The 25,594-nt window shown below is 41.9% G+C and overlaps 1 protein-coding gene across 1 annotated transcript in view; it reads right to left on the reverse strand.

The window, feature by feature from the left end:
* CEMIP2 (cell migration inducing hyaluronidase 2) overlaps positions 1-14,712 on the reverse strand; it is a 67,688-nt gene extending 52,976 nt beyond the window's left edge. The window contains exons 1-3 of the mRNA XM_060237461.1: positions 14,495-14,712; positions 3,602-3,944; positions 516-656 (exon numbers count right to left, since the gene is read on the reverse strand). Of these exons, the coding sequence (XP_060093444.1) occupies positions 516-656; positions 3,602-3,932 (472 nt within the window). The 5' untranslated portion in view covers positions 3,933-3,944; positions 14,495-14,712. The remainder of the gene's footprint in view (positions 1-515; positions 657-3,601; positions 3,945-14,494) is intronic.
* Positions 14,713-25,594: the final 10,882 nt, after the last annotated feature.

The following is a 25,594-nucleotide window of genomic DNA, read 5'->3' on the forward strand; positions in this document are numbered from 1 at the left end:
AGATGTAACAGACACAAAAGCAGATCATTTGTTCAAACCACTTAAAATACGTCAAAAGAAGCTGTTTTGAAATCATGCCATCATTTCCATTACTAGCATTTCTACCAACTGCAAGCACAAATAATATAGTTTTCAGGGACAAACAAGATACACTGGGAAAAGCCACATTTTTTCTGCATGTGTATGGGTATCTAACATTTAAAGCAGACGGTGTATATAAAGCAGGGGAAGTGGAATCCTCTTCCATCCTTTGGCTGTGCTCCATCACTATGGATGTTTCTCCACTAGTTCATCTCCAGTATTAAAACTGAAAAAGTATATAGATAAAAGGGACCTCAAGTGACAAAGTGTACAGACATATATCTTCTCATCTCACTCACGTACCCTCTGTTATAAGAGACAGACTCTTATCGTCATTTTATATGTAAATACAACAGACACACAAACAAACTTGGATTTCCAGACACATCTATTTTGTCTCCAAGATGTTGGATCTATGAAGCTTCTTGATATACCTCCATCCTGTATAACTATAGAGTGCACTGTAGCATCCCCATTCAGACGAAACAGATCCCCTTTCTTGATTATGACTTTCTTTTCTCTATCATGTCCAGGATTCCAGTTCTTAAGGCGAGGATTCTGATCAGGGCAATTCTCTGCAATATAACAGGAAACACACTTATAGATAGTGTATCTCGACAACTGGGAAACTCTTCAAAATGGGATAACAAATTGATAGCTCACTGGTTTCTGATGCATTTTTTCTGGCCCCTAGTCATCCTATCACATTTTAATCCACGTGATAAAATTTCCCATAGGTTTACTAACTAGGGAGGATTACACATGACTTTTGGATAGCTAAAGAGGGAGAAACAACAAAGATTATACACCAAGTTCTCTCTTTCTCTTGGATTTCTGAATGCAAAATTTCAAGCAGGTCCAAGTATGTACACAGTGGCAGAATACACTCCTGACCACTATATGGAGTCTCAACTGATTCTCAGGAACACAGAAATTACCCCTTGCTGGTCAATCAATAACATAGTACCCTCAGTGCTTCAAGAAGACACTTTATGAAACTTCATTCGCTTGCTGCTTCTGCATTTGAATCAAGGCTTTCCCATGCTCTCTACTGTCCAACTAGCAAGTAACTTACTATGAAACTACCCTGTTTAACTGTTAGGCGGTGACTTCGAAGAAGTCTATGACTCAATACATTCTGCTATCCTTCTTCAATATTTCAGTTGCAGACAGCAGTACTCATAGCATGTTTCAGCAAAAGCAATGTAATCTCTGGCCAAGTCATCACAAAAAAGACCGTCTAAGACAGTTCTACAGATGTCCCTAATTATAGCCATTTCTGCCAATTCATAACATTTTTAAAAACCACTGAACATTTTGGAAGGGAATACTGGGCAGTTTAATATTTTTCCCTTTCCTCATTTGTACTAAAAAGTATATATTGCATATTACTTTTGGTAGATAGGAAAAGCATTTCTGCTTTTGAATGTCACATGTCACTTTAAACTTATTTCAAATCTCATATTTTTTTATCCCTAAAGCACCATTATTGTTTAGCTGAGAAACAGGGATTGCCATTCTTTTCATCTTCTCTGTGAGAATTTATCTCGATAGTTGTTTATTAAATTCTTATCACTAACAGGAAAGATTTGTAAACATTATCAAAAAGTTACCAACTTCTTAGGTCATCCTGCCCATTCCCCTTCTCTCCACCCTCTTCCCCAGTGATTCACATTTCCTAACAATATAGGTACTTTTGTTTCCTTTGATTCAGTCCAACTATGAATGACTGTGGTTTCTTCTGCTTGTTGGAGCCAATTTCACAAACTAACCCACTAGGCTTTTAGTAATTGCTTCCTTCTATTAGACATGCAAATAAAATGTATTAGTTATTATTATCAAGCACCTCTCCTACCTACTTCTCTCTTACCAATGCTACATCTTACCACTGTTACAATTCTTCCATTTCTTTAGATACTATATAGTCCTTTAGTATCTTAATACTTATATGGATAAAGTTATATGTGCATGTAATGTGTAGCTTGGCCCTGGGGCTGTGCAAACAAAAGTTTCAGGGAAACCAAGTTTGGTATATTGCAAGACTTTATAGGGGGAAAACACTCAGGAATAAGCAGACACATAATTGTGGCTTATACTGTGAGAAACAGCATGTTACACTTGACAGAACTTTGGTCCTGTGAAGTTAGAGTTATTCATATGTTGTTATCCTCTATAGTATGTGACATGCAACTCATCCCTCAGTCAAAATGGTTCCTAGTATTGTTTAATGTTTTCTGCATTCCATTCTCTTCTTTTTCATTTTCCTGAACTATTTTGCTCTAATATATATATTAACATTTATTTTCAAGCATCTGAAAGTAGGAAGGTGCCAATCACTGAAGCTGATACAATGATTCAAACTAAGTTACTCACAGTGGGTGCTTTCACACAGCAACCCCTTGCAAGTGGATTTTGCTGTTCTTACACAGTAAAAATCCAGTTGCAAAGCATGTTATTTAGTGCATGTAAACACACCTGGTGATGTGCTTGATGAATGATAACAAATACTTCCATTACTTTTATGATTCTCTTTAGTTTTAAATGGATGTGTTAGAAGGAAAATAGTTCTCCCACAAAAGGATCTTTGTAATTTACACAACCCTGGACTCAGTTCTATCACCCCACCATAAAACATACCAGAAGTTATTCTAAAAGTGTAATACTATTTATTCACAAACAAATTCCACCATTTTAAAAGGATTTTTTCCAGACAGAATTCCAGTCAAGAATTGATAGGAAGAAGAACAATTTTAACAAGGGCAGATTCTATCAGTGTAGGGTCTATTTAAATATCTTACTTGCAAAACCGTTGTAGCTATAATGTTCAGTCTTGCAGAAAATTGGATCCATAGCAGATATGACATTACCCTCAAAGTCAATAAGCCACCCACAATTTGCACAATCACATGGACATCTAAAGGTATATTTATAAGCATGCGTAACAAAGACTGTAGCAAAGAGTCAAAATAAAACAAAAGACTAATGAATGTTACACGCTTCAGATATTTGTAATCTGTTACTAGATGTTACAAGCTTCAGATATTTGTAATCTCAATTTCATTTGAAGTATAATGAACATCTGGAACAGGCACACAAACACTCTGATCTTGTTATGTGGCTCTAGCAATAAAGTTCAGAATGAATGCATCTTGCAGATGATGTTTGCAAGATCACATTTAACTCCATCACCGGAAAATATGTATCCCGAAGCTTGCACAATGTATCCCAAATACTTGCACAATGTTGTGTGTCAATACTGCTCATCTTAATAAAAGGTACTATATGGATTCTGTTCTTGGTTTTGGATTTTGCTTGGATAAATATGCCTGTTTACAACCTTATTTGTTAAACTTTGCCAGTGACTTAGCAGTTATTCAGAACTGTACACCTTGATTTTGACATAAGCCCTCTTTATACATCAGGCAAACTGTATAGAATGAATAAACAATGAGACCAAGGTCTTCCCTCCCCTATATTCATAGGATGCACTTGAGGCTACATGAGTAGGATAACAACTCACCATCAGGAGCATATTTTGATGCTATCCCCAAAATAACTGCGAGTGCAACAAAAAATGAAAAGCTAGAGATGGCAAAGCAAATGAGTGTATTTTTGTGTCTTTTTTTCCTGCTTGCTTCTGCTTGACGTCGCTGCTCATCTGAAGAGGCTATTGTGGCACGAGCTTCCTGTCTTGCAGAGGTAAATTTGGCTGAAGCTTGGCTCTTTGGAGGGGGTGGCGGGCGAAAAGGGGCAACAATTCTTCCCGGGACATATCCTGAAGATTTATGGCTGCTTCCATTCTGAGGCTGAAGAAAGGCAGGAGAACTCACCTTGGGATCAATGGCTTGCATGTTATACAGTCACTAGAACAAGAACAAAGGAGTTACAATTTAAAATTCAAGTTGTTAAGCAATTCACTTGAATTACACACTTCATTAGTATGTACCCTGACAGCTGAAGTTTTCTGACTAACAGAAACTCTTTGCAGATATTCAAAGACTAAAACTATACACACATTTCAAACTTTAAGGAATAAAACAATTCAACTTGAACTACATCATCTGTGCTTACACAGCCAATTTTGCGATATATTACTGATGAACAAAAGCCAGGGAATTGAAATTTTAAATAGTTTTTGGTCAAGTGCTCCAGTTTTTGCAATTAGAGAACAATTGATTATTATCAAAATTTCTTCAAAGCTTTCAGTACTGGTAAAAACATTACTTTACTTAGAAAACCTAGATGCCATGTCTCCAGAGACCTAAGTAATAAAGCAACTGAAAATTCAAACAAATACTGTTCAACAAAATTAACCCCACCAGCAACACTAGCAGCCAACAATGCCTACGCAGCAAACCAAAGTCAGTCTCTGTCAGCTAAGGCAAGAAGACAAATAGGCAGCAGAGTGGGCAGGATACCAATAGAATTCCAATCACATCCTTAGTCCCTTGCAGCAGGTACACACAGTCAAAACTGAGATTCTGCCTAACAAAGAATGCCACAAAAGCCTATGGCACCACAGCCACTCCCCGTCCCCACCCCACCAAGCTAGCCTGGTCCTGAGCTCAGAACTACAGAGGACACAGTTAGGAGAGATTTACCCATTCCTCTTCCTCCAACCAAGGCACAGCAAGTTGGCTTCTAGGTCTGACTGATAGTTAAATCGAATTTTAACATTAAAGATATTACATGCTTAGAAGTTCTGAAATCTGACAATCCAACTGTTAGATCAGTACATAATTTCAGAAGCAAATCTCCAGCATCTTGTCTTGAAAATTTATATGATGCCAAATAAGCTGGGATTGTGCCAGAGCATGGGATCTACATGGCCTCTCCAAACCTCACCACTTTTTGTAGTTGCTGGGTGAAATACACAGAGATGGCCAGATAAAAACTGTAAGCAAATAAGGCAGGAAGGATTCCCCCCTCCCCATTTTTATGATGCAAATTAAAAATTTGGGACTACTAATAAGAAACTCTTATGCAATATTTTCTGTTTTAGAATGGATAAAATGCTTCTTAGTGCAAGGCTTTTCACTCAAAATCTAAAATTTTCCACCCCACACAGGTATATATGGGTCATTTATCTATAGTTGCCAGGGCTAAACATAGGATGTGAACCATGGAACTCCAATGGCTGTACATGGCATATTTGCCTCGTTTTGCTAACATCATTTAAATATTTTTATTATTTACTTAACTCCAAATAGGAAATTTTTTCTGGAAAAAGTTTCTAATTCAAATTTTCTTGGAAAACCCACATCACTGATAGCACTGAAAAAACCACCTATGAAATATTTTATCCTTTTGAGTGAGACAAACCTTGCCCTAAGAAGCATTTCACTCATTTAAAAAGTCTAAGAACCTTCTCAATTTTTCCAATGAAAAGACTGGGAAATTTGAGGGACCAATCGAACAAAGAACACTCTTACACTGTAGACATACACAATACTTTAAAGGGGTTTTTGTTTAAATTTAAATGTTGGCAGTAATTAATATGCTATAACATTTAATGGTAAAACATTATTAAAGAGTTCAGTGTTCTCAAAGTTATAAAGATTAATTTAGTAGATTTAATAGGGTTGTAGTTCTACTTATTGCGACTTTGAGAGAGATATCTTTTATTTACTACAGAATGTTTCCCACCTTTATTTTTCCTACATTTCCAATGGCAAACATTAAAAAGACACATAGTAACAGAGGGTGCAGCAGTCCACAACTCTCCCAACTTTACTTGCATTTTTTTCTTATAGAAAATGGTTAGGTGTTTGAATTCCATAAATAAACCAAACAGCATAATTCTATATGTTCCTTTAGTTATAAATAATGCATTTCATGTTGTGAAATCAATGAAAGAAGTTTGTTTCATTGAAAGCCAATGTTGCATATATTTCAATTTTCCCCCAAAATATCCAGTTTCAGAAAGTCTACATCTCTATAAATGCACACCCATTACTACAGAATGTATCCAAAATAACAAATGTGTCACAGGCTTTTGTGGGCTTCATGTCACTTGCATTTTAATTTCAAAAGAATGGCCATGCTAAACTCTTGCAGGAAAGTGTACCCTAGCAGCTCATACAACATGGACCAGTGCACATGGACCACAGTCAATAGCACTTTTGCCAAAACCTAAAGTGATATCCTCCCAAGTCTTCCATATCTCTGCTTTATAAGTTTCTAATGAGCAACAATAGATTTATATAGCAAATCTATACTCAGCCAGATTAAACTAAAACCTAGTACAGTGTGTTAGTGCAGCATGCCAAGTAGAACTAAAGTAAATCAATATTTCATATAAAAACCAACAAAAAAGAATTTATCATCATATGCAGCAATACAGCAAAAGGAATGTTTTATTTTAAAAGAAGTGAAGTCCGCTATGGAACCTGTGTCAGGATGCAAGAGGACATCATGCCCCACAGGGCACAATATTCTGCCAGGCATGCATACAATGAAAGCAAAGAGAGAAGTGAAACATTAAAGGGAGCAAGAACAATCCTGGGCAGAAAGCATGCCCAGGCTCTCTATGTTCCTTGTACCTGTTGCTGTGACAAGTCACACTCCACAGGCAATGGACTGCCCACAATACATGGACAAAATGTGTTTAAAGGATTTCCTATGTTCTAAGTGGGAAACATAAAGCAAACATATTTGATGAAATAATCACTAACTGCTTGAACAGGATTATATTTTTAACATTTAAGGGGGGGAAAGAGCCTCTTGTCTTCAGCAAGCAGACTCACAATTAAAACAGGTGCTGAAAATAAAACAGAAATTATTGTTGTGCAAGTGTCAGGACTCCTTAGAACCTGGAAATGAGAAATAGGAAAGAGCCAAACCGCCTTGCCTCCAATATGAAATAAATTAGAATACTGACAGTAACTACTTGCTAAAATTTACACTTCAAAAAATATTGCTTATATTTTTATAACCCATACAGGGGTGGCCAACGGTAGCTGTCCAGATGTTTTTGCCTATAACTCTCATCAGCCCCCGCCAACATGGCCAATGTTGTAGGCAAAAAAAATCTGGAGAGCTACTGTTGGCCACCCCTAAGAAATGTTTGACAGTTACTAACTTTTATTTTAAAAACTTCAAACAAAAAAGCTAAATATACCCAACAGGAAATGTATGCCAATATTTTTAGGGTTCATACAGAGATTTTTTTGTGTCCAAATGTCTACAGGCAGTTTATTAAGAAGTGAACTCTGATGCAACCCACACCATACTCAGAAGTCCAGTAGTACATGGATTACATGTTCTGCCTTCTTTATCCCTGAAGACATACATTGTTCTTCTAGACTTTTGAAAGAATGAGGAGGGAAGGAGGGAGGGAGTGAGAGCTAGGTTATTCAGGTCCCACTTATTGGATCAGGTTTCCAGGCAAAACAAATGTCCTTAGAGGAAAAACGGCTGTGAGCCATAACAAAGCCTTCCCCCCACACACACCTCTACTCAGTATGGGAGAATACCTACTGGGGTACTATCATTCCATAAAACATGCATGCTTTGAAAGAACTGCTGCTAATACTGGTAGGTGTATTTGACTAATATTGCCATTATTAATTAAATGTTACATTCTAGAGAAATTTCTATTCCTTCTCCCCTGTCTTTCTATAGTTTTGAGGCTTTATAATTATGTTTTAACATCAATCAGTACTGCATTGTATTATATATCTACAAAAACCTAGGTCAGCATCAATGCTCAATGTCCTTGTGAAGATGCTTTGACAGCATATTTATATTTTGGCTAAGAAACTCCTGAGACTTTACTTCAAAACATTTTCCTGCCAACCTCAATTTCATATTCTAAAATACAAAATCATTTTGCAAGTCATTCAAAATGATGAACAGATTCTAATTTCATTTTCTCCAAAGGACACAGAATATCCAAGGCGCACACAGTAAAGAGGTCAAATATAATCCAATTCAGCTATAGAAATATAGCAATTAGGGCAGAAGATTGTTGTCATACCCTCACTTCAGGGTACTGAAATTCAGGGAGAGGGACATTAACTAGAACTGGAGCATCTGTCTTTCAGTACAAATAAATTCTCCACACCTGTCCCAGATGCTCTTAGTTTCAGAGCTCTTTAAAAACCTAAAACATCCCAAACAGTGATGGAAGTATTTCCTCCACACATACTTGCCATTTTTCTACCACCATTTTGACACTGAACTTCCCAAAACACTCCATGGGCTCTTAGAGTACAAGCATGCTCAGGCTTTTTGAAGGTTTCTTCTTCTTTTCTTTAATTTGAAGACTAAATGTTATTTATTTTGCTGCCTAACAGCCACAGGTCCATCAGATTTGCCATTCAACATCTAACCATCAAGGAGGAAGAGGAAAAATGAGAAAAACAATAACTTTTACCAGGATTTGGTGATTGGAGGACATTCAGCCCAGGCTGCAAGTCTGTTATATAATAAAGTCTACCAATTTATTTCAGGAAAATAAAAGTTTTTCTTTTATATAACTTATAAGATTGTTTGCACCAAAAAAGAACAGCTGAAGAGAGTCAGTTACAAATTCTTACTAGGCCACAGAAGTTAGCAGAACTTACTATGAATCTGTTGTTAAGATAAACAATTTTATTTACCCTCTCATAAAGCAAGGCACCGTTTTTCTTTAGGACATTGAAAAGTCCACATAGGAAAAACCTTAACAGTAATCCACTCCTGCAAAACTGACTTACAACAGGTTACCCCTAATCTATCCACAGGTATTAAATACCATATACAACTGTTCCTAATCATGAGCAGTTATTTAAATGCAAAGCTCTTACTGATAAGTCTGTAAAATCAAGGAAACAGTCACTTTGACTGAATTAGAATTTGAACCCACAGATGTTAGAATCATGTTTCATTGTTTTGCTTCTCTAAAACATACTACTAGACACAATTGATCTGACACTGTACGAAAGTAGATATCACACCTACAAGGAGGTTTCTATGGTTGAACACTGAAATTTTTATACATGAGCAGCTACTGTATTCCACAACCTTGCTGAACTTTGTTAAAATACTTTATTTCATTTAATTTATAGCTGTTATGCATTCTAGCAAAAAACTTTATGTATAGCTGCATGTACTTTTCGCATTACAAGTAATGGAATACATCACCTAGCTTTAATCTACTCTTCTCTGAACAAAATCCAGTACATTTGACTATTGCCCAAACAAATAGTGTACTCTTCAAATCTGGTGTGGGAGCTGTACCAAACATACCATCAACAGCCAAGAAAGAACAAAAAAATCAACCTTTTATTAAGTATTTCCCTTTGACAATAAAGGTACAGAACAACAGTGAAGATATCAGAGAGAAAGTAAGACATGCATTTTCGCAATTGTTTTAGTTTAATTCAATATAATAAGTGGGAAAAGGCAAAAATTGCGCTTACATTATAACTTTATAATTTACCAACAAATTCCAGTGGGGCAAGCATGAAAAACTAAAGAGCAACTCAACTAATTAACTAAGGAATACATAGTGTTATAAAGATTGTATTGATATTTTTTCCACCTCTGGGCCAACTAACCCTGGTCAAAGCAAATTAGACTTCCTTTGGATCGGGGACAGCTAAAAGATGTTGATTGCTGAGCATAAGGCTCTGCGGAGCACATATGGGGAGAGGTGGTCTCAAAGATATATGGGTCTCTGTCTATTTAGGGCTTTGAACCAAACCTTGAACTGAATCATTGGCAACCAGCGCAGCTGATGCAGTATCTGTGCAGTTGACACACCTGTGCTGCAGCATTCTGCAGTAGCTGCAGTTTCCAGGTAAAGCCTGAAGGAAGCCATGAATAGTACGAGTTACAATAATTCAATATGGTAGTGACCACTGCATGGGTCACTGTAGCCAAGTCCCGAGAAGTGAGATAGGAAACCAGCTACTTGACCAGCCACAGAAGATAAAAGGCCAATCAAGCAATGGTGGCAACCTGGGCCTCCATAGAAAGGGAGGCTTCCAAGACCATCCCTAAGCAATTCATCCCTGGCAATGGCACCAATGGTGTCCTCTTGAGGGTTGAAAGCTGGATTCCTGATTTCAGATTCCCACAGCTTAGGTACAGGACCTCCATCTTCATTGGCCACATAATAAGTGTGCTCTCAGCTCTGCTGGCCAATGATTTCGCTTTGTATTGGAAGCACTGACTAATAATTCCATTTCCAGATATAAACCCACTAATAGAAAGAGCACTTGCACGTGTGAAATTAAGCACACAGGATTGCCATTAACAGGTTTAGTAAACTAGTTTGCTGAAGCACTCTTATAAAATGCCGTATTTTCACATATACTTGAAAATGAATACAAATAAGAATACTTTCCTATGCACCAGTTTTTCACAACCTGTCATTCAGGACCCAAAAGTGGGTTGCAGGCCAGCCTTACTAATGGCCTCTCCTGCCCTTTGAATTGCTTTCTTTTTCTCTGCTTCTTTCTTGCCAGGTTCTCATATTCTCACCTCACCCTTCCCTATGTGACAATAATGAGGGGGGAACTCATCTGGCTTTTGAAAATGGGCAGGAGTGGAAACAGAGGCTCTCATCCCCCTGCGCTACACTCAGGTTCTGGTGATTTTAAAAGTAAAACAAAAATTCTAAAATGGTGCTGCAACCCTGTGGCAGACTCAGGGATGCAATATTGCCCAGTTTGGCTATCAGATAATCAGTAATGTGTGGATAAACTCTTTCCTCTTCTCATAACACAGGTACTGAAAAAAGTAAGTCAATACTTCAACCACTATGAAGGTGGTTAGTGATATAACTCTCAGAGTTAAGCAGTTTTGAGTAAATAGCTGTTCCTCTGAAGCATGATGGTTCTTATGCAGTGGTATGAGACTCAAGTATGTCTTCTTAGTCTAGGACCAATTTCCCACTAGCCTTATGCCATCATACTTTGCCTTTTTCATGTGACAAACAGAAACTGGTTTTTAGAGGATCTTGTTTGCTGCATGAAAGAGGCACCGCAAGTTGCAGCCCCAGGACAGATAGTTTGAAATGTGATGGAAGCACCACGGAGAAGAGGAGTGTGAGACAGGCATAAGGCTAGTGGGAAATCTGTCTAGATGGAAACTACAGGTACTTTCACAGCTAGTACCATGCTAAGACTCTTGTACTGTACTGAGTTGAAAACTACGCCATTTTTCTGTGATTTGTTTTGTTGAGAAAAGAACATATGCTGTTATGTGTAATGAATGTAACCAATTGTGCTAGCAAGCAAAACATGACATTTTCCTACAAATTCATAATTTTCTGTGAAGAATATATCTGTAGAAAAATATCATGTGAAGTTGCTCCTAGAAGAACCAACTGCAGATACACACTGATTAATAAAGATTCAAGTAAAACATCTCCTGATGGTTACTAGAGTGAGTTTCTTAGAATCCCAGGGAGGATTAGAAGGAGTAATGTAGAATGAAAGAGTGGCCAATGGCTGGGATGTAATCTCCATACACAAGAGCTGTGCACTTTGGAGTGTCGCCTGCTTGGCATTCATAGTGGAAGCAGATGTGCCCTTTGTGTAATGTTTGCTGGTTTCTCAAAAACATCCAGTTGGCTGCTATAGAAAACAGAATGCTGGACTAGATGGGAATCAAGGTCATATTTTGCCTAGAGCACCAAAAAACCTTGGAAAGACCACGGACAGGATCTTACCAAGTATATTTGGACTTGTGGGTCGCCATACCAAAAAGGATAGGAACTACTGCTACCGACTGACAGGGTTGGATCTAGTAAAAAACCCATTATGTCATATCAAAAATATTTGTAAGCATTCTAAAAAAGTCATTTATAGGATTTGCTTGTTTCATCCCTTTCCTTAAAGTCTATTCAGAAACTTGATTTCATGCTATTGTTATTATTATTATATTTATTTATTGCCCTATCCTGGCTCTGAGTGATGTACAAGGGCCCACATGCTATTATGGCCACATGCCAGCAACCTTGTTCATGTCCACATGCCAGCAACCTGAATCGCCTTAATGTTTCTAATGCAGTTTTTGAGTTTGCCAAAAATTTAAAACATGTATACTCAGAAGTAAATGGTTAACAGCATGTCCTAAGGCTAGTTTTAAAGAGCAAGTTTGCTGGTTTTACCTACTACTTTCCCATTGCCTAGCTTTAAACGGGTCAGTTTAATGTAAGCATACCATACTGTGTACTACACTAACGTTGTAAAATTCTTTTCTACATTCTTTCCACTATATTGTTAGAGAAGTATAAATATGAACACTACATCAAAGCTAGTAGAGCTTTGATCCTTGTGTGTGGCTTTAAAAGTTCTAATACTTGGGACAGGAAAAGCAACTCAAAATTATAGAAATAAACCTGTATTTTTAATAAGTTTTCTGAAGTAGTCTCAAATTAAATTTAAAAAACAAAGAAACACTGTAACTGATTTGCTTGGGTTTTTCCCAAACTCAAAAAGTGAATTAGTTTAGATAAGAATTCTGGTACAAATGACTTTCTGGTACATACAACATTCCTTATTTATTAAGCATTCTGAATTTATCATCATGATTCAGAGAAAGTCAGTGGACATTTCTTTGATTGTTTTTTTTTAACATTATGTAATTCAATTCTGTGTGTGCATATAGCCCTGCAGATAAAGAACAGTTAAGTTTAAAAGGTTAGCAACATAGGAAGAAAGAGAGGAGAAATAACAAGTATTTTACAGCTCTTACAAGGTTATCGCTGGTAGATAGATAAAGCTGCCTTGTACCAAGTGAAACTATTGGTCCAGCTACTTCACTACTTTAGGTTTTACTTCATATATGTATATGTAGGTGACCTAATGAAGTAATAAAATACATAACAGTTGCTAGACATCCACCTTCCAATATAGTGAATTAACTTTTTAGAACCACATGCTTCTGTTTCAGATGCAAATTGCCTAAGGCCCATTCCAATACCAAGGATTGAATTTAGGACCTTTCAAATGCAGAGCATGTAAACTCTGACCCCTCTCCCTATACAAACATCCAATCTGCAGGTAGAATATTGAGCAACTAACTTTAGCTGCCAAGGGCCATAGAAGCTTACTGTTCAAAAAGAAGAAAGGAGTGTAGGAAGCTTTGTTACCAAATATGCAACAATTCTGGCATACACATAAGAATCTGGGAGGCCTCCATACAAGAATGAGAGAGCTTTTGCACTCTTCTATACAAACATATTAGGAATTCAGGCACCTATCTACCAAAAATCAGTATCAACTTTTGAGAAGGAAGGAAGTGGTCTGAAAATCTAAAACAAGTACAGGTTGGTAGCTGCATATCCCATTCTCCTGCAGTAACTGGTGTTCAGCAACAAGGTGAACAAAGGGATGGGAGCTTAATTTTCTGTCAACTTTAAATAAATTGTGGGATGTTTCTTTACAGCATTGTTAAGAAAAGGTTGAGACTCTTTTATATCTCACAAGAGAGAAGAGGAGGAAATCCTCTGCATCTTTAATTAGATTTAGGGTGAGGGGTAACAGATAAAGTTGCTGACATTAGTACCTGAGTTGAGAAACTGCTGAAGTACAGGACAGCTGCATTTTCCTCAAGCCACTTTTTTGAAGCAAAGCCTGTTATGAGCCAGCTGTGAGATGAGAGAGGGAAGGAGGGCAGGCTACAGTTTGTGTCTCCCCCCCCATCTCTCCTTCCCCAGCTCAAAAACTGAGAATGAGGCACCAATAATTTGCAAACACTACTAGCGGTTTATGATGAAGGGATCCTAAGGAGAACAAGTAAAAAAAGAAGCCCATCAGGGCAATTCATTTTAAGTTAAGCAAAAAAGAGGAACACCACCTTAACTAAAAGTAACTGCGGGATGCGAAACGCAGGAGGGCCAGGACAATGGTCATTTAATTTTTCAGCTGGCCAAAAAAGCGCCGACAGGAACAAGCTCGCCTTCCAAGCATCCTTCCTCACTTTACATGAATGAAGCAGCACAGTGCTTGACTCCATCTATTGCCCCCCCCCGCCCCCAACACACACACTCCCAGTCAGGGCATCTAAAGAGAAAACAAATGGGGGGAGGGCGTCCGACCAGACCCTCTTAGGGCTGCACAAATTGCAATCTTCATCCGTGGTGAGGGCGAAGGTGGCCGGTATCTACGGCAGCTCGCAAAGACTTGAGTCATGCAAAGGAGAGAAGAGAATCCAGAAGAAAAGCAACAATGAAGACGCACGGCTTGAGGCGAGAGAAAGAAAGACAGGGGAAAGGGGGCAACGCAGAAGATGAAGCCGAGAAGAGGAAGGAGGGGAAAGAGCAGGAAGCCTGCTTGGTGAAGGGGACAGAGACAGGAAGAGTTGAGGAGACCCTGGCGGCGCAAGGACTCCTATTGAGACGGGGGAGGGGGGGCAGAGGCTGTGGGATCGGAGCCCCAGCGCTCGGGGGCTGAAGAGCCAGGAGGGCGACACTCACCGCGGCCTCGAAAACAGGCGCTGGAGGAGGCAGCGGAAAGGAGGCGCGGTCAGGGCGGAGGGGGCTGAGCCATGCTGCCTTGCTCTCTTCGCGCGCCTCACCACCAGCCGGCTCCAGGACTGTTGCCCTTACACAACTAACGCCCGCCCCCCAGCCTGCCTCGCTGTTGGGGAAGCAGCCATGCCCGACGCGACGCTGCACCGCCCAGTCGGCCGCAGGCCCCTCCTGCCTCCAGCGGCGCTTGGCCGGCTTTCTCTGGCAACCCCCTCCTCTCCTTTCCTCGGCGCGCCGGGAGGCGGAGTCCTCCAACTCGCGGCCCCTCTTGCAGGACTGCTACTGGGGGAGGAACAGAAGGAAGCCGCGGCTTCACGCCCGTCCCCGCCCCGGCAGGGCCTGGCCAGAAGCCACCGCTGGGCTTCTCTTAAACTTTTTGTACGAATGTGCAATACAGACTTAACTTCCGCAGAGCAAACCTGATTCTCTTCACTCAAACTAGTTTTCTTTTTAGTCCAGACTCAGAGCTACCAATGCACATACAGCAAAGAGTGCAGTCCGAACTGAAGCTTTGGGACAGAGCCAGGCGAGAGTTTTGTGTTTTTTTCTAGAGCTGGAAGGTTTGCAGTAAGATTCCCGTATACACGGTTCTTTTGTTCCACGATTCAAACAGGTTCTGCAGCGTATGGGCACAAAGCAAAAACCTGCAAGTGTTGCAAATGGTGAAGCTCTCTTCCAAATGTCTGAAGGGGGATGGAATGCATGTCCTGCTGGAAGTCTGTGCTAGTACCGACGAAAAACTACTGTGGTAATAATCCAGAAACAGCTCTATAGTTCATGCATCTCCCCCCCCCCGCCTCCCCCACCCCAGCAATGGGACTGGCTTGCAAGTTGCAGGTAGGATGTTTACTTGGAACCTGCCTTAACCGTGAAGTGAGTTGCAGCTCTAGTTTTCCAACTCTTGCGGTACGCTCGCTCTTTGAAAAGAAAGCTCTTTGCCAGCACAAAAGTAGCCTCGTTTAACAAAAGATTTCTAAATCTAACTTCCCCAATTAAAGGTGGTGCTGTCCGCCCTATAGCCTCTTATTCTGCTTCCTCTGCATCTGATATGGGACGCTCCTACCTACGAAAGCGAAGAAACCACTCACACCTCAGTATGTGTAGCCGGAAGTCCCTCAGTATTCAACAGGACTCCCTGTCGTGGAAAGATAGTACTGTAGCCTGAGCCCACGAAGCTCTTTTCTGGCTTTGCTGGTCTGGCATCGACTGAATGCTTGAGTCATCTTCCGTCTTTACTGGAGGTAGCTCTCCTTTCTAATCTCTGCCAAGTCTTTCGCAGGAGGAGGCTGCCCCCAAGCAGTGCAAGGTCCTCTGGCGGTCAAACGACGGAACTGCCGGTAAAGTGATTTGCTTACGTACTTCTTCGGCTTCACTGTATTTGTGGGACAGGATTCTGTTGGCTCTCCAAATATAGCTGTGAGCCCAGAGGGTCGTTATAAAACCACCTAGCCAAGCACTCTAGGTCACACAGTTGGAAATTATGCTACTGAGATGGTCGCTGCTGTGAGACATGCATTATCGTAAAAGTGTGCTCCCACCACCACTATTAGTTTACACATGCAAATTATGTATCTCAGTTAAAAGTCATCCATTAAAAATTAAGCTGTCCTTAAGGGGCACTTTAAAGTTTAAGAACAATTATTCCAGGATACATTTTTGTGAGTTAAGAGCATTGGAGGTAATGAGCAATAGTAACACCATTTTGATGATCTTTGCAAATTTTCAATAGCAGCTAATATTCAGCTCCATAGCCAGGATTTAGGTCAGGGGGCCTTTAATTTTTTTTTGGGGGGGGGCACTCAGCGGCCCCAACCCATAGTCACTGTCACTCCTGCTGGCACCGCACATGGCCTTCCCTTCCCTCCCTGCCGCTCTTGCGGCTGCAGTCCTCCCTTCCCTGCCGCTCACACAGTGAGGAGAAAGGCAGTGGGAGAGCGAGAAGGGCAGCAAGAGTGCGAGAAAGGCAGTGGGAGAGTGAGAATGGTGGCAGTACCACAAGAAAGGCAGCAGGAGAGCGAGAAAGGCAGCAGATGTCCCAGGAGCTGATTGGGAGCCCCGAGTCAGGGGGGCCCACCCAGAAGTCAGGGGGCCGTGCCCCCACATGTCCCCTCTTAGCTATGAGCCTGCTAACGTTAATGTAAGAGACAGAGGCATTCCTTGGGGGAGGTATAGAGCACAGAAGAGCAAATGGTCTTCTGTGGTTCAACAAATAAAAAGCTTTTCTGCTGGCTTGTTGACATGTAACTAGACTATGTAACATGTGAGAATAGAATGAGCTGGTGCATGGAAACCAAGACCATTGTTCTATGGCAGTTGTGTTGAAGGCTTTTGCTTGCTAAGATAAGAGAACAAAGGGAACTTGCAAGGGGCCCAAAATCAGGATGGAATAAATGTGTGTATGACAAACCCCTGTATCTCCCTAACTCTCAGGCAGATTTTTCCCACCAAAACTGAAGTTCCCCTCAATGACTGAGTCACCGTACAGTAGCATGTATATATCTTGTTATGAAATAGACTTAAACTGTCCCACCTGTTTGTTTAGATGTTGGCTTAGGCTTTTATTCACCACAGGAACTTGAGGGGGAATACAAAAGCAGTCTTATCTTATATTTAAGTACTTATTAAAATGACATTTAAGGCAGTTTAACTTTCAAAAACAGAATAAATATTTCCCTTGCAAAGAAAGCCCAGCTTGGAGAACATCCCCCGCCCAGCTGCTCTCTCCTTCAAGGTGAAAGCAGCTGGGCAGGGTGTCAGTCCAGCTTCTGTGAGCTCGACACAAAGGAGAACACCTCTGTAGTGTGCTCTTGGAGGTGCCTCATGCCTTCAAGAACACACTTTATAGGCCTGGCTCAGCCAGAGCCCACCCAGCCCTCCTTCCTTGCAGCATCACCTACTCTTGCCGTGGACAGGAATGCGGCAGCAGGGCAGGCCTGGGAGGGGGTGTGGGGCAGGTGCTGGCCTGGGGTGCCCAAAGCCCTAGCAGTGGGTGTGCCTGCATTCCTGAAAGGCAAAAGAGGCAGTGGTGACATGTGCCCCACTCAGAGGCTGCCTTCCTTTGCAAACAAAGGCAGCCTTCGAGTTGCCGAGAGGCACCCTGTCGTCCCCTATTCCTGCCTGGGTCCTGGGCAGGTGAAAAAGGTGGTGTGCGGCAGCAATGTGTGCACCACCATGAGGAGAGGGGGGGGGTCCTTGCCTGGGGCAGCAGAACCCATGGCCAGCACATGGGAGTAGGCAAGGTTGGCTGTGGAGCACCCCTTCCCCGCCACTCTCAGCTGAGACCAGCTGGACGGCAAATTGGTGGCACTCTCCACTGAGCCTGGCTTCCCTCACAAGGGAAGCTGGGCTCAGAGAAGAATGCACTCTGCCTTGCTGCTCTTGCCTTGAAAGCGAGAGCAGCCAAACGGGGTGTGTTCTCCAAGCTCAGAGGAGAAGGGTGCGCCCTGCCCACTGGGATGCTATCACTTTCATGCAAGAGCAGCTGAGTGGGGTGCCGCCTTCTCCTCTGAGCTCAGCTTCTCTTGCAAGGAGAAAGAGGCAGCATGTGGCAGCATTGTGCGTACTGCCGTACAGGGGGTGGGGGTCTTTGCCTGGGGCAGCATCTCTCTCCTGCTCCAGGTTGTTGGTGGCTCTGCCCACTTCTCCTCCCCCTTCCTGAAATAAAAGCCCAGTTCCAAGCAGACCCAAAGCAAGGCCCATTTTGGGTTGTTGGGAGGGTGTGTGTGAGTGACAGCAGCACTTTGACTGTGGTTTAAAAAAAACAACCCACCTGTGACCAGGCAGTCTTGAGAGACAGCTGAACTGAACCTCCAGCCTCTGGGAGGGGTGAAGGCCTGCAGGCTTTCTTCCTTCTTTTGCAAATGTAGATGTAAAACTCCACAAAAAGTGAGGAGTAAATTTTTAATTGTGGAAGCATTTTGAATGATGCGAGTTTGTAGCAGATTGAGTACTCACTAGATCTGGAGCAAACCTGAATGGAGAAAGGGCCTTTGTCTTTTTCTTTCATTATGTCTATCTTCCTTCTCATTTTTCTTTCTTTCTCTCACTCCTCCCCCCTCTTTTTTATACCTCCCTTCTGTTCTTTCTTTCATTCTTTATCTCTGTCTTTGTCTTTTTATTTCATTCTGGCTACGGTCACACACACTAAATAATGCACTTTCAATTAGGATTGCCAGGTCCAATTCAAGAAATATCTGGGGTTTTGGGGGGTGGAGCCAGGAGGAAGGTTGTGACAAGCGTAACTGAACTCCAAAGGGAGTTCTGGCCATCACATTTAAAGGGACTGCCTACCTTTAAAATGCCTTCCCTCCACTGGAAATAATGAAGGATAGGGGCACCTTCTTTTTGGGCTCATAGAATTGGACCCCCTGGTCCAATCTTTTTGAAACTTGGAGGGTGTTTGAGGAGAGGCACTGGATGCTATATTGAAAACCTGGTTCCTCTACCTCAAGAAACAACTCCCCTAGATCAATTCTCCATTATACCCTATGTGAATCATTCTCCATAGGGAATAATGGAGTGCCCAGCAGACATTTCCACCCACCCACCCCGGCTTTCTGATGACCCTGAAGCATGGGGAGGGCATCCAACCCAGGGAATCCCCTGCCCCGACCTGGGGATTGGCAGCCCTACTTTCGATCCACTTCTAATGCACTTTCCAACTGAATTTTGCTGTGTGAACTGGCAAAATCCAGATAGAAATTGCTTTGAAACTGGATTGGAACTGCATTATTTAATGTGTGTGATTGCAGCCTCTGCTTGTCTATCTTCGTTTCTTCCATTTCTCTTTCGCTCACTTATTCTCCCCATCTTTTCCCTCCTATTCTTTGTCTCTTTCTTTTTCTTTCCTTCCTGCCACTTACACACTCATCACTCCTCTCCAGAATATTTTTCTAGGACCCGTTATATGTCTTCCTACAATGGGCTTTACTGCTAGTATACATATAATAAATATATAATATATATAGTATATATATAGTGTGTGTGGGGGGAGAGAGAGAGAGGAACAAAGAAGACTCTCTTCAGAAGGACCTTTCTGACTATCTCCTATCAGAAAACACTGACTCCAAGCTTCTCCCTCAGAAACCAACTCTTTGACTAATGAGCAAGACAAAAGATCCTTTTCCTTCCAGAACAGCCATTTTTATTTCTCTAGCATCTGATGCTGGCCAATCAGAGAGTGTGTAGAACAACCAATCACATTAGCTCTCCACTCAAGGGAAGATTAACTCTTGAACTTCCTGACTCTGAGACAAGCAGGGTGTCTTTTGCTGGTGTCTTCTTTATTCAAATAAAGTATTGCTATGTTTGGAAGGACACTCTCCTGCTGTGTTTTTGTTGGAGTGAGTCACACTGGGCTTTCAGAGGGGTATGTAGGTAAGTGTCTAGCAGTCCTCCATTACTTGGGTCTAACTATCTAAAACTAGGTAAAGGATGAAATGAGGCTGCACTGTTGGTATTCTGTCACTCTTTTTGCTGCTTTTTGTATTAAGTCATTGGAATCCCGTTGTGTAGGCCCACAGACATCTATAAAATGGCTGTTTATCCCCACATTTTATCACTTTGCTCCAAATATATGAATAAGCTCTGTGCCCCATGGAGTAATGTGCATGTGATCGTCACACTATACAACACCAACTGGTTTATTTATTTAAATATTTTTATATTCTGCCTTTCCCTTCAGGCTTAAGCCAGTATACAAATAATAATTATTTATGCTGTTTACTGCCTATGTCTATAAGATTGTTTACTGTGCTGCTCCAGTTCTGTAATGTCTGTTTTATGGTATTGTTTTAACTCCGTTGTTTTACTGTTGTGAGCCGCCCTGAGCATGCTTGAGAGATAGGGCATGGCATAAATCTAAAAATTAAATAAAATTAAAAGCATCCCAATTTAAAACCAACAAAATACCCACACAGTTAACCTCTTCTCTCCTCAGAAGAGATACCTGCAGTTTGTATCCTATTCAAAGCCCCAGAAAATAAAATCGACTTGCAGCACCCACTACCAGTTTCTAAAGACAGCTTTCTGTTTACCTTCTAGGGGCCCTGAAGAGTTTCTGCAGAGTGGGAGCTACAGTGGAGAAGGCACAAGCCAAATGCAGCTGGCATATATGGTCAGCCCTTTAGATATGTGGGCCCTAGGCTGTGCTTTTAAAAATCATCACCAGTGCATTAAACTGCATTCAGAAGCAAACTGACAGCCAGTATAGCTGTTTTAAGATAGGAGAGAGATCTTCTCATTGATTAGTCCCTGAGAATACTCCGGCTGCTGCATTCTTAACCAATTGAAGTTTCCAGGGTGTCTTCCAGGGAAGTCCAACAGAGAGTGGGTTAAAGAAGTTCAGTCACAAGCTTACAAAAACATGGATCACTGAGGTCACAGCTGAGTCAAAGACTGGTGAAAGTTGTTGAACCAAATGCAGAGGGGTCATTTTGTAGAAAAATAGGTGGTGGCACTCATTCAGGGATTGTTATGCAGCTGCACATACTATTCAATGGGCAAGGAGGTGGAACTCTCAGAAGAAGGAGGTAGAACTCTTGGAAAGGTTCAGGAGCTGTGCTCCTGTGAGCTCCCACTGAATCCGAGGCCTGCAGATAACAGAAGGCGCTCTAAGCCACTACACAAACTTGCTTTTCAAACATCAAGAGCATCTCTAGGCTCTTAAACTGTTCCACAAAATGCCAAATCCACACCACCTAGTCCTTCTAAACGTCAGCTTTCCTGACCAAGTATCAGTTCTTTCATTTCTGAGTTCAGTTTTTAGTCACCTGACCATAGTCTCAAAGCACCAGTTCAGAACCAAAATGGATACATTCTGGAGGCTTGAATAATGAATACAGAGCTGTGTGTTGATGACATTTAACCTTGATGATCTGGACAATCTTATCCAATGGCCTCATTTAAATGTTGAAGAACATAGGTGAAATAATAGAATCCTGTGGTACTCCAGCCTGTTGGTTCTGCTCCCTCATAGAAACTTTCTGGTTGGGGGGTGGGGGGGGGCTACCAAAGAGCTACTCCTCCAATTCCAACTCCATATTTTACCCAATGGATAAGAACAGAGTGGTCAACAAATAGAAATTACTATCCCCTGTCCAGCTTTAAACAAAGGATTGTTGACAAGTGCAACTAAAGCTGTCTTGGTTCTGAACTCAGGCCTGAAGCCAGTCTGAAAAGGGTTAAGGGCGTGTATGTCATCCAAGAATCCTAGGCAGGTGAACGTGCACCCCCCCACACTGGGGCACCCCCAACCACTGCCCCCTCCCTCCCTCTGCAGTGCCACAACACGGTGTCATGGTCTGCCCCCCGCACATGCTCAGAGTTGCACTGCTTGGCTCAGCCCTACCTGCTTTGAATCGATGTGGCCCGGGCATCTAAGCATTCTCTTAAGAGAACACTGGAGGAGGCTTCTCCACCTCCTTTTCGGAACCAGAAGGGAGGGGGAGCAAAACTCCTCCAGCACTCTCTTAAGAGAATGCTCAGATGCCCGGGCCTTGTTGAAGCAGGTAGGGTTGAGCCTAGCAGCGCGCCTCTGAACGTGCCCGGTGGGGGGGCAGGGCACTGTGCTGCACTGCGGAAGGGGAGAAAGGTGGGCGGTGGGGGGACAGAAAATTGGACATTTGTCTTAGGCACCAGAAGTGGAGCAGCCCAATTCAGCGCACCCCCTCCCAGCGCCCTAAGCAAATGCCTAATTTGCCTAGTGGGCAAGCTGGCCCTGGTGCTGAAAGAATCCACATCAAACAATGCAGTGTAAAGAAAAAAATCTTACAGGTGTATGTACACTAAGACAAACTGGAGGTAGATTCTTGTCAGTGCAATAAAAGAGGAAGCACATATGGACTAATTGCTAGTTCTCGTAAAATTGTTGTTGTTCCAGGACTTAAAAAATATCAATTAATTATTGGAAATGCAGTCCTTCTTAGTGTTTCCATAGCCTTAAATGTCATGGTATTTTGTTGTGGTATACTGAGCACAACGTGATTTTTACTTTATAATTCCTACACAGTGACTTTGCATGATCGAGGACAATTACCTAGCCAGCCAGATCAGCCAAATCAACCCTGGTGATCAATGAGATGGCAGATATTGCAGCCAGATCATCCTCACATAGGGTTGCCAAGTCCAATTCAAGAAATATCTGCGGACTTTGGGGGCGGAGCCAGGAACAAGGGTGTGACAAGCATAATTGAACTCCAAGGGAGTTCTGGCCATCACATTTAAAGGGACAGCACACCTTTTTAAATGCCTTTCTTCCATAGGAAATAATGAAGGATAGGTGCACCATCTTTTGGGGCTCATAGAATTGAACCCCCTGGTCCAATCGTTTTGAAACTTGGGGGGTATTTTGGGGAGAGGCACTAGATGCTATACTAAGAATTTGGTGCCTCTATCTCAAAACATAGCCCCTCCCCCAGAGCCCCCAATACCCATGGATCAATTCCCCATTATTCCCTATGGGAATCGTTCTCCATAGGGAATAATAGAGTGCCTAGTAGACATTTCCCTCCCCCACCCCGCTTTCTAAAGCGGGGGGAGGGCCTCCAAACCAGGGAATCCCCTGCCCCCTCCCTCTTCTCACACACAAATACTTACTGGGTCTTTTTCCTGCAGAACTTTACTTGATCTGAAAAAGAAAGCAAAAAAAAGTGAGGGGCCGTTCTCCAAAGCCCTTCCTGTTTCCTGCTTCCTACTCAGCCTTAAAGGCACATATTTTAAAAATGGACCTGCAGGAGCTCTAAATTGTGGGGGGCGGGGCTTCCCCCTTCAGCCAGCTGGCTGGGGGCAGGGAGAAGCCTGTGAAAACGGGGGATCCCCCACTGGGATCTGGGAATTGAGAAGCCTATCCTCACATCCATAATGAAAGCTTATACTTCACCACAAACTCAACCGGTGACTTAGGTTAGTAAATCTTTCTCAGCCTGAAGTCTCCATCTAAAACATGGTGATGTTAATGTTTTAAGATTATTGTCATTAGCAATTGAGTCCCATAACACTTTAAAGACAAATAATATTTTCCAGGATATAAACTTTATTGAGTCAAAGCTCATTTGGTCAGATACAAATAGCAATGAAGATCCATCAGCTCTTAGATTTAGAAGCTGAGAGGGGCCAGTTGGAGTCAAGATGCAAGGGTACAATGCAAAACATAATCAGCTTGATATACATATACATATACATAGAAGTTGGAAACACAGGAAATTACCTGTAATGAGATAAGGATCCTGTGTCCCTTATTCAGCCCGGCAGGAATCCATTGTCCTGAATTTGTAAATGATTTTTAGTTCAGTAAACTCGCTTTGTAATCTCTCTTGTAAACTTCTGTGTAGGAGAACTGCCACTCTATATGGGCAGCCTTTTGATCATGGAAAACATTTTACAAGTACCAAATGTTATTATAAAATGACAATGTATTGATTTGTTTGTTTCATGTATTCATAGTATGGAATGTCATCCATATACAAGATTATATGAGGTTGATGACATTTTGTATTAGCAATGCATGGAAGGCACCAATCAACCAATAGCCCAATGGCTGATGGGCCCCAGATGTTATCCAATCCAGTATATTCAAACTTTTCAAACACTAGTGAGCTAACTATCACAGTTCAAGGGAACCACTGAATCCCTAATTACTGTGATTTTAAAAAAGGAAATAAAGCTTACAGCCTGCATTTGGTGGATTTACAGAAAGCCTGTTGAATGTGTGCAAATACTACCCTGAAACCCAATCAAATCTGGATTCCAGGAAGGAGGTGAGGTATTTCTGTATTTTGTAGACATTTGAGTATGCTCATCTAGTCATATGTGAAGTCAATATTAAGAACAATGGAGTGGTGGTTCATGGAGAGTTCACGTGTTTCCAGCAGTTTGGCTTAACTCACGTTTTACTTTTGAATGTTGTGGAGAGCAAGTGGAGCTGCAAGATGTGAGACTGCAGAACATGGAGACACTTTCTCCTCTCTGCTTGAAAGGAGAAAGCATCTTTTGACTGAGGGTTGAAGATTGGTGCACTGGCAAGCATTAAAAAGAACACTTCCCCAGCACTGTGGGCATGATTCATTTGTTGTTTGCTTTTTATTAAAATAAGAAATGTGAGGGGATCATACATCTTAGCAGTTTTAGCCATATGTCATGGATTGGTTAAAATGGCGGAGCACTGGCCAAAGATTTGCTATTTTTCCTCAGTCTCTGCTAAAGTGGGATGTTTACTACTTGGATGGGAAGAGATGCATAAAAGGACAGGTAGGAATAATTGGACTGGAAGCAGTATGACTTTTTGTGGGAACTAGCTTAAACTATCACACAGCCACTGAAAAAAGTAAAGCAGATCACAATGGCACACTGGCAAGGAGACTAGCAATTAGTCCTTGTGGCCACAAAATTGAGCTTTCTTATTGATAGGGTTGCCAGGTCCATCTCAAGAAATATCGGGGGACTTTGTGGGTGGAGCCAAGAGACTTTGGGGGTGGAGCTGGGAGCAAGAGTGTGACAAGCAGGATTAAATTCTGAAGGGAGTTCTGGCAATCACATTTAAAGAGCCTGCATGCCTTTTAGATGCCTTCCCTCCATTTGGAAATAATGAAGGATAGCGGCACCTTCTTTAGGGACTCATGGAATTGGACCCTCTATTCCACTCTTTTTGAAACTTGGGGAGGGATGTGTTTTGAGGAGAGGCACTAGATGCTATGCTAAAAATCTGGTATCCCCCCCAAGCCCCAGATACCTACAGATCAGTTCTCCATTACACCCTATGGGAATTGGTCTTCCTAGGGTATAATGGAGTGCCCAGCAGACATTTCCCTCACCTTCCCCCCCCCCCCCCGCTTTCTGATAACCCTGAAGCAGGCAGAGGGCCTCCAAACTGGGGGATCCCCTGCCCCCTCCTGGGAATTGGCAACCCTACTTATTGACAGGGTTTCAGTTATGACAACACAAGCACAGTCAGCCTGAAAACAACCATACTTCCAGCTAGGCAAACAGCCAGGACCATATGGGAAGTCAGGAGTGCCATCCCAGTCACAGTACCCATCCAGCTCAACAACA

This window comes from Heteronotia binoei, chromosome 4 (genome assembly GCF_032191835.1).
Source record: "Heteronotia binoei isolate CCM8104 ecotype False Entrance Well chromosome 4, APGP_CSIRO_Hbin_v1, whole genome shotgun sequence".
Lineage (NCBI taxonomy): Eukaryota > Metazoa > Chordata > Lepidosauria > Squamata > Gekkonidae > Heteronotia > Heteronotia binoei.